The sequence below is a fragment of the Myotis brandtii genome, unplaced genomic scaffold (genome assembly GCF_000412655.1).
Source record: "Myotis brandtii unplaced genomic scaffold, ASM41265v1 scaffold190, whole genome shotgun sequence".
Classification (NCBI taxonomy): Eukaryota; Metazoa; Chordata; class Mammalia; order Chiroptera; family Vespertilionidae; genus Myotis; species Myotis brandtii.
In genome coordinates this window covers 4332020-4341641 of record NW_005357076.1, presented here as the reverse complement: position 1 = coordinate 4341641, position 9622 = coordinate 4332020, and the positions used below count along the sequence as shown (strand labels likewise).

General features: G+C 51.1%; 1 protein-coding gene and 1 pseudogene across 2 annotated transcripts; one reads left to right on the top strand and one right to left on the bottom strand.

The window, feature by feature from the left end:
• The first annotated feature begins 9 nt into the window (after nucleotides 1-9).
• PLAU (plasminogen activator, urokinase) lies at nucleotides 10-5675 on the top strand. Of its 2 annotated transcripts, none has more exons than XM_014538361.1 (10): nucleotides 10-130; nucleotides 585-618; nucleotides 772-879; nucleotides 1304-1478; nucleotides 1671-1762; nucleotides 1950-2160; nucleotides 2357-2505; nucleotides 3099-3239; nucleotides 3590-3738; nucleotides 4499-4585. In XM_014538361.1, exons 1-10 carry the CDS (start codon nucleotides 74-76, stop codon nucleotides 4523-4525), a joined length of 1143 nt encoding a protein of 380 aa, XP_014393847.1. In that variant the 5' UTR covers nucleotides 10-73; the 3' UTR covers nucleotides 4526-4585. The 2 variants fall into 2 exon arrangements, with proteins under 2 accessions (XP_014393847.1, XP_005864720.1); XM_005864658.2 differs by having other exon boundaries at nucleotides 12-130; nucleotides 4529-5675.
• Nucleotides 5676-6165: 490 nt separating this feature from the next.
• Nucleotides 6166-7102, bottom strand: LOC106725823 (annotated as a pseudogene).
• Nucleotides 7103-9622: the final 2520 nt, after the last annotated feature.

Sequence of the window (9622 nt, the reverse complement as noted above, 5' to 3'; positions counted from 1 at the left end):
TTCTCGCTCCTCGGCTCCTCCCTGACTTCTCCTTCCCGCGCAGGCCGCTGCCCAGAGCCCCAGCCTCGCCACCATGAGAATCCCGCGGGCGTGCCTGCTGCTCTGCGCTCTGGTCGTGAGCAACTGCGAAGTAAGCGGCGTCCCTGCTTTGACTCTTGGCGGTGGGAGGGGGCTTGAACGACCCCCCAGAACAGCACCAGGGGAAGGAAGGGGCTGATAGGGAGCTGGTGCCCCCCCCCCCCCCCCCCCCTCCCAGGGCCAGACCCTCCGGGGAAAGGGGACAGGTGTGGCCGAGGGGGCCTGGAGAACCAAGGGAGTTGCAGGCTGGAGAGGAAGAAGCCTTTGCAACGGCCCCAGCCTGCTGTCACCTGATCTGTGAAGCTTGCTTGAGTCAAGCCACTTCTCTTCTCTGGAAACCCATGATCCACCTTCCATTTGAGGGCTAGTTAGATGGGACCGGGGTGAGGAGAGAGGGAGCTGTAGGGAAGGATGAGTTTTGGGACTGGGGCCAGTTTGTCCACACCCTGAGGCCCCCGGGGTGTGGGGCCTTTGGTGACCTTTTCCCCTCTCCCTATCTTTTCCAGGACAGCCATGATCGTCATGCAGAATCTGGTGCATGTGAGTACCCATCCCTTGCACAATATCTGGCTGCACAAACATCTTGGAGAAGCCTCAGGAGACGGCCCTTCCCTGTCCCTGATGCAGGGCTGGCTCCCCCGCTTACCTTCTCCCTGCTCCTTGCTTACTCACCCCCGCCTTTGTGATTTTCAGCAAGCTGTGGCTGTCTGAATGGAGGTACATGTGTGTCCTACAAGTACTTCTCCAACATTCATCGATGCAACTGCCCAAAGAAATTCCAGGGGGAACACTGTGAGATAGGTATGGAGATCCTACTCTATCTGGAAGGAGGAGGGGGCACAAGAGATTTGGGGGCAGGGAAAGATGAGTTGGATGCAAGAGCAGGCAGGGGGTAGGAGGTGGAGGTGGAGTGGGGGGGGCATCATCCCTATGCAATGTGATAGACACATTGCATCCTACCAGCACACCTCCCAGGATGACCTCGGACCCTAACTGACCTAGTGATAGACGGCTGCTCCCTCAGCACTGGGAGGGCAGAGTCAAACACGTAAACACACATCGTCTTGTAAGCTGTGGCTGCACTCATGTGAAGTGGGAGGGAAGGAGACTTTTTCTAGTGTCTTCCACCAGGCCTGAAGTCACTGAGGCCTGGCAGGATCTCTGAAATGCCTGCCTGAACCTCCTCCTCTTTCTGATATTCTCTCATCCTCAAATCCTTCCATAGATACGTCGGCCACTTGCTACCAGGGAAATGGTCATTCTTACCGAGGGACGGCCAACACCGGCTTCATGGGCCGGCCTTGCCTGGCCTGGAACTCTGCCAATGTCATTCTGAAAACGTACCATGCCCACAGACCTGATGCTCTCCAGCTGGGCCTGGGGAAACACAATTACTGCAGGTGAGGTGGGGGCAGCAAGCACCTTCCCCATGGCTTCACAGAGCCCTTCTTTCTGAACACGCCCTTGTGCTTCCAGAGTGCTGGCCATAACACGAGAATAGCCAGGCCTCTGGTTGATTCTTTCTTGGAGGGGAGGATGCAGGAAAGACATTCTGTGTAGAAATGACACCCCTCTCCCGTCTGTGTTGCCAGGAACCCAGACAACCAGAGAAAGCCCTGGTGCTATGTGCAGGTTGGCCGAAATCAGCATATCCAAGAGTGCATGGTGAACGACTGCTCTGCAGGTGAGTGTCGCCAACCTGTTTAGGATAGTGGGTGAAAGGGGACACATTCATATATCCCCTTATTCCATCACAGGGGGGATGAGGAGGGAGGCTTGCCTGGCCCCCCAAAACTGGGAGGTCAGAGGATGAGGAGAGGGACACTTTCTCCTACCTATCTTCCCAAGACACCCCTCTCTTTCTCCTCCAGGGAGAAATCCTCCTGCAAACGCAGGGTTTCAGTGTGGTCAGAAGGCTCTGAGGCCCCGCTTTAAGATCGTCGGGGGGAAATTCACCAACACTGAGGACCAGCCTTGGTTTGCAGCCATCTACAGGAAGCACCGTGGAGGTTCTGTCACCTACGTATGCGGTGGCAGCCTCATCAGTCCTTGCTGGGTGGTCAGCGCCACACACTGCTTCATGTACGTCCCTCTGTCTCTTCTCCCCGGCCCTCCTGCCCTACCCCAGACACATCCCTTTCCCCTTCCCGGCAAAGGATTTCACGTCAATTCTACCCTCTCAAGCCCTTTCATATGGCCCAGAGCCTTGGGGACAAGTCATGCTCCAAGGTCACTGTGGTGGGAGGGCTCACAAGTGACAGGACCTCCTTTCCCACAGTAATAACCCAAAGAAGCAGGACTACATTGTCTACCTGGGTCGGTCAAAGCTTAACTCCAACACACCGGGCGAGATGAAGTTCGGGGTGGAAAAGCTCATCCTGCATGAGGACTACAGCGCTGACACTCTTGCTCACCACAATGATATAGGTGAGTGGAAACCCTTATCTGCCACCATGATGATGACCCAGAGAGGGGGGGGTTCAAAAAGAGACTCAGGTGGGAGGTTGAGGTTGCAGGGGAACTTGAAGACCCTACTCAACACAACAAAGGGAGCAGTGGGCAAGGGTTAGGGTGCTCCCCGGTAGAGTCCCTGAATTTCCAAACAGGTAGCCCTCCCTGGGTGGCAGTGGCCCTGTGGGCAGTGGCTTAGACTGGGATGCCCCTTCCTTTGTTGGAGGCAGATTCTGTCCCAGGATAGAGAACTTTGACGGAGCATTAGGCTAAATTTCAGCCCATCTACCTCAGTCAGGGCTTTTCGTAGGAAAAAAAAACACGGCACCCTCGTACAGCTGTATGCAGTAGCCCTGCCTGCCCACGCCTTTGTCTGTGGCTGGAACAAAGCCCATGAGGCATGGGACAAGGGAAACTTGTTTCATCCTACCAGCACACCTCCCGGGATGACCTCTGACCCTAACTGACCGAGGGATGGACAGCTGCTCCCTCAGCATTTGGAGGGCAGAGATGGTGACCGCCTGACCAGGTGGTGATCTTTCCCCTCTGACCTCTTCCCCCTCCCCCAGCCTTGCTGAAGATCATTTCCATCTCGGGCCAGTGCGCACAGCCGTCCCGGTCCATACAGACCGTCTGCCTGCCCCCCGTGGATGGGGATGCTCGTTCCGGCACAAGCTGTGAGGTCACTGGCTTCGGAAAAGAGAATACCTGTAAGTGACCTTTGGGGCTGGCTGAGGGGTCCTGGGGGAGTGGTGTCAGCTGGAAGGGAGCTCAGCTTGATTAAGGGAGGACTGTGGAGATAGAGAAGGAGCATCGTGGAGGTAGCAGATGGGTCCAGAGATGGAGTGGGGATCACTGTTTAGGGAATGATGAACCATAAAGGTAAATAAGTGGAGGGTGAGGGGCTATAACTGGGCTAAAAACTCAGATTTGGGTGGAAAAAGAATAGGGGCTTTCCCTGGTAGGAATACTTTTTGGTCCCCTCCCTGGCAGAGGGTCCCATTAGAAGGGCTGGGCAGACACAGCTTAACATAAAAGTCTCCGTGTTTCTTCCATCTAGCCGACTATCTCTATCCAGAGCAGCTGAAAATGGCTGTGGTGAAACTGGTTTCCCACCGGGAGTGTCAGCAGCCCCACTACTATGGCTCTGAAGTCACCACCAAAATGCTGTGTGCTGCTGACCCAGCGTGGACAACAGATTCCTGCCAGGTGAGAGTTCTAAGCACCTCTCTCCATTATCCCCACCTCTCTCCAGGGCTCCTGAGCCTCTGCAGCCAACGCCACAGGAAGCCAGAATCAGGAGCTCAAGTTTTAGGTTTAAACCAATTCTTACGTTTTTACCAAACACTTGTCAGCCTGTCTCTGTGCTAGGCACTTCAGGTGGGGGGAGAGAGGAGGACTAAGAAGAAACAGTAGAAAATAATATAGCTCAGTGTTCAGAGTGTGGTGTTAATGATAAATGATCAGATGTTTAGGAGACGGAGCTGAGTGCCAACTAGATGGTCACAGAGGGGAGGCTGTAAAGAGAATGTGGCTCAATAGGGATTTGAGGAGGCAGAGGGAAGACTGGAGAGCATTTCAGTTGCAAGATACAAAAATGAGAGTGAGCACAGCATATTCCAGGATGGGAGAGAGATAGGGTCTGGGAATATCGGTGGAATAGTGGCAGATAGTAGGGCTTTGAAAGCCAACCAGAGGATTTTAAACTTGATGTGGTAGGAAATGGGGAGTCACTAAGGACTATCACATTGCATAGGGATGATGCCCCCCCCCCAGTCCACCTGGTAGAACTTGATGTGGTAGGAAATGGGGAGTCACTAAGGACTTTGACTTTGGAAAACTCTCCCTTCTCTCTTGGGTATGATTGGGTCGTAGGATCTGATGGCCCCCTTCCAGGGCTTTAGAAAAACCACATTTTATTAATCATTAACTTCTAATTAATTAATCATTAATTTCTAACTTCTTCCAGGGCTCACTTTTTGTGTTTTTGGCTTAACAGGGAGACTCAGGGGGGCCCCTGGTCTGCCCCATTCAAGACCGCCTGACTCTGACTGGGATTGTGAGCTGGGGCCGCGAATGTGCCATGAAGGACAAGCCAGGTGTCTACACGAGGGTCTCACACTTCCTGTCCTGGATCCGCGCTAACACCGGGGAAGAGAATGGCCTAGCCCTCTGAATGGCCTAGCCCTCTGGGGGCCCCCAGGGAGCCAAGGGAGGAGAGGAGCATCACCCACTCCCACGCTGACCGTCATTTTTGCAGTAGCTCCATCTGCACCAGCCACATATAAGGAAGAGACTGAGGAAGATAGGCTCTGCAGAGATAGTTTTGCTTGTGCTGCCCACCAGGGTGAGCAACAATGGCTTTATCCGCAGATTCAGGACTGGGTGCTGGATGCCCAGATCCCCTCTGGCCAGGATGGAGGGGTGGTCCTGGTCCAGGATGGTACTGACCAGTAGTTTGTCTTTTTCTGGATTAAAGCCTTCTGGAGATAAACATGACATCTTCTATGCATGGCAAGGAGAGGTAGCTCCCCCAACAGAGGGCATTCATGAGGCCTATTATTGGGAAATGAATCATTTCCCAATTAGGAAGTGTAACAGAACTGAGGTCTCTTGAGGGAGCTTGGCCAATGTGGGAACAGTGGTTTGGGGAGCAGGGACATTAATAACTTGAGGGTAGGGCTCTGACATTCCATGAATGTATCAGGAAACATTATCTATGCATGTGTATATTTGCACACTTACGCTCAGACTATGAGGAGTCAGAATGAGTAAGAGCTGGTGTTCCTGTGTCTAATTGTAAGTCTAGATATTTCCCTAAACTGTATGGACTGTGATGCCACATAGAATGACCAGTCAGGAGAGGTCATGGGTCACTCCTGGGGCCTCTTGGGTCTCCCATGATGCCTAGGAATGTATCCTTCTGGGCATGGCTCGTGACCAGCATTACAGTTTCAGTTTCACTCTCACATAAATGTCCCTTTCTTGGACAGCTATCCCTTCTGACCTTTCAGCCAAATGCCTCCAAGCCTCACTGAGTGGGGTGAGGACCACTCCTGTACACTGAATATTTAATAATTATATTCTGCTATTTTTATTTATATCTATTTTTATAATTTTGAATAAAGATGATTAATAAAATGGGATTTTTCTAAAGACTTTCGTTCTCCCCCGGTGTTGGTATGGGAGGGAGTTGGGGAGCAGAAAATGATCATGGTGGCATGTACCGCAGAGTTTCTTTGGGGGCTGCATCTCTGGAGTTAATGAGGCTTTGGGACGTAGCTAGGAGAGTTCTAGGTTAGGCCCTCCATGGCACATAGGTACAAAAGGAGTTGTAAGCCAGGGACCCGCAGTTTGGTCAATGGTGGCAGGCTGGGTATCAACCCCCGATGCCCCCCTTGGCCTGATGCTTTTGTGCAGTGCACATCTTATACAACTGCATGGTGATCCTCTTTAGTATTAGTCTCACCATATTCTCTGCACTCTGCCCCCAACAACCCCAGGGCTGACCTCAACCAAGCAGAACACCTGTATGAGTGAAAATTATTGATCCAAAACCCAGCTCAGCTCGAGTCTGTTGGCATTCAGGGAACAGAAAACATAACTGCCCATTAACTGTGTGGGGCTAGTGCTGAGTTTTCTCAATCTGTTCATGGAGCTCATGACCTGCCATTGCGATTCCTACGATCAGGTGGCTCAGAGTCTGACGCTGGTTGGTATCCTAATGGAGGTGAGCATATATTTTGAACCAAACATCAGCTTCTAAAGAACTAGAGTATAGAAGGCAGGCCGGGAGATAGGGTTGGATGCCCAAGTACTGGAGTTTCCAAGCGGTGTTAATGGGTTTGGCAGTGTTTCTTACCCAAGTCACCTGAGAGCCTTTTAAAAAAATATACGTGCCTATATTCCACCCACAGAGATTGTGATGCAGGTCAGGGCTGGTGCCAGGCTTTGTGGGTTTGAAAAGCTCAGGTGTTTCCGATAAGCACCTGAGTGAATATCTTTTGGGGGCAATTGGCCAGATTATGTGAAGTGCCCAGTAAATTCAAGGTGTGGCCAGCGTGTGTTCTCTGCATAAACAGTTTTCTGTGTGGGGTTTGGGGGTACCAGGTCTCCTGGGCTCCCTAGGGCCCCGGGAGGGCAAGGACCCAGAGTATCAGCTTTTTGTTTTTGTTTTTGGAAAGTTGGCCGATACCTTTATTGCTTTGGGGGTGGAGGGTGCTCAGGAGCTCTTGGTGGGGCGGCGCTTCCTCCTCACCTTCACGGGCTTCTGGCTGCACAGGGTGCAGCTGGCCCTGCGCGTGGCGGCCATGGGCCGATCCGGGCGGTAATTGTTCCTGTGGATCACGTGCCGGGCCCTGCGTTCTTGTCGATGGTGGTCCGCATGTAGGAGGTGGCCAGTTTTCACTACCCGATTCTCCACTTCATGACGACCACACCTTTGCCGTGGGCCGCAGGCTCCACGCCCACTGTCTTGTGGTGAATCACCCTGTTGTAGCGAAAGGAGTTGCAGGCTTTCAGATTATTGGGTTCACATCTGCTTGTTCCTCTTGATCAGAAGCTGATGGACCATCCACTGCAGGTGGAAGGAAAGCGCCCAAATATTCCGTCTTTAATCCCCATAATCTAGCACGTTGTCCTATTCAGTAAGATGTAGTGGTTTCAGAGCATGGATTTTGGAGTCAGGTGGCCAGGACTGGAATCCTGGCTCTAACACTAGCTGTGTGATTTAGGAAAGAATCTTGTGCCTCTCTGTGCCTCTGTTTCCTCATCTGTAAAAGAGGTAATACTATCTCCCTCCTGGGATTATTATAAGGATTCATGAGTTCATACATCTCTCAGCATAATCCCGGCACCTAGTAAAGGCACAAAAATAGTGGCTATTATTGCAAAGCCACTTAAATTCTTGGGGAACTGAATGGACCCCACTCCCCTCTCCCACCCTAGGATTGCTTTGGTGTGTTTTGGGTGAGCTGAAGCACACCAATGCAATGTGAGGAGAGAAAAGGCGTGCTGTGAAGCTAAGGGGCCCAGCCCAGACTGAGTTGCTGCTCAACCTCTGCATTCCCCCCCAGGGGCCAAGAGGATCCTGTTCCAACACGAGCAGCTCTAGCATCAGGGCTCACAGACACTGAAAACAGGAAGTGTGAGCTCCACTGGTTGGATTGAGCAATGACACTGCTAACTCTCTTCAGACCATTTCCCAGCCACCACCCCGACCCCCAGCCAGCTGCTGCCTCTTCCCTGAATTGTGAACGTCACTCAGGGCTGGCAGACATCAGCGACTCCTCCACAACCAGTTTCATGGCTCCAGATACTACCCTGTCCCTCACTGTAGGGACTGCCTCCTTCCAGTGCTCACCATGCACTGGACACTGTATTAAGTTCTTCACGTATTGTCTGGTTTAATCCTCACAAAGATCATAGAGGGAAGGTGTTATCATTGGCCCCATTTTACAGTAGAGAAAATGGAGGCACAGAGAGGTTGAGTGACTTGCTCCAGGCAATGCAGCTGGCAAGTGGCAGAGCCAGGCAGCTGTCTGCAGAGTGCCCAAGCCAAGCCCTGTGACATCTGACCTGTCAGCAGGGTCCTCTTTCCGAGGTCCCTACTTCAAGGATGTTGGGGGTCCAGGGTAAGTGGATCAGAATTTCAACCCCCTACCTAGATTATAGTTCTTTCCTCTTAAAGGGGACCACACTGCGCCACCAGTTTCAAAGGAAAACCACCTTCTCGAGCTAACCTCAGCCTTTTTTGTTGAAACCTGATTTCATTGAAGTGGTTTCCGTTTTCACCAGAACTCCTCCTTCTGAAATATTCTGTAGACCATTCCATTATCAGGACTCAACTTGATTTCCACTTACCCTCTGCGTTCCTCAAACCAACCCTCCACAACCACCACATCTCTGCGTGCACCCCTCCAAACTCATCCCCGGTGTGTCCACCTTCTTCCCTAGCAGAAAACATTTGAGCCTTCCCTTTGAATCAGACACAGTGAGAGATGTTGCTGAGCTGTTTTTAAAATAACAGTATTATTTTTTAAATTTAAAAATAAATAATTTTAAAACCACAAAAAAAAACAGTATTTGCCCTGGCCGGTGTGGCTCAGTTGGTTGAACATTGTCCCATGTACCATGGGGCCACTGATTCCATTCACGGTTGTGGCCTTGATCCCCAGTAGGAGGCAGCTGATGGATGTTTCTCCCTCTCCCTTCTTCTCTCTCTAAAATCAATACAAACATGTTCCTAGCCGGTTTTGCTCAGTGGATAGAGTATCGGCCTGCAGACTGAAGGGTTCTGGGTTCGATTCCAGTCAAGGGTTGTGGGGGTCCCCAGTAGGGGGCATGTAGGAGGCAGCTGATGTTTCTATCTCTCCCTCTCCTTCCTCTCTGAAATCAATAAAAATATATTTAAAATAAATAAATAAAATGGTTATATTATATAAAAAAATAAAAATCAATACAAACCTATTTGGGGGGAGAAAGTATATATAAAGTGCATGGAATGATGATGAGAAAGCAAATAATTTTGCCTTGGGAAGTCAAGGAGGATGTTACAGAGGAGGTGATATTTTACCTGGGTCTTCAAAGATTCAAAGAAATTTGCCAAATAAGGAGAAGAAAGGCATTCTAGGCATAGGGCAGATCATGAAGATGTGAAAATGCAGGGAGTTCACAAGAAATGATGAATAAATTGCTGTGGTAGATAAAAGAGTTTGGGGAAATGAGCAGGCAGAGAGTGTGCGTGTGTGTGGGAGGGTCGGGGTGAGGGGGGTAGAGGGTTGCTGGTAAGGATCCTTAGGCAGGGCTTGTATTCAGTAGTAAGCTCCAGTACTACTCAATCACTACATAGCAGCTGCCCCAAGGTCCCCTCTATGTTGTCCTCTGCCACCCAGCTTCTCTGCACTTCTTTGGGATCCAGCAATCACAGAGTTAGTGCCTGGCAGGGGCCTAGCAGGGGCCTCTGAGACCCCTCTCTCCTCCAGCTGCCATCGAAGTGTTGGTGCTCCGAAGTCCTGCTAGTAAAATATTTAGAATATCACCTCTTGCCCTCAGGTACTATTTCAAAATCTAGAAAGTTAATTAACGTTAGGAG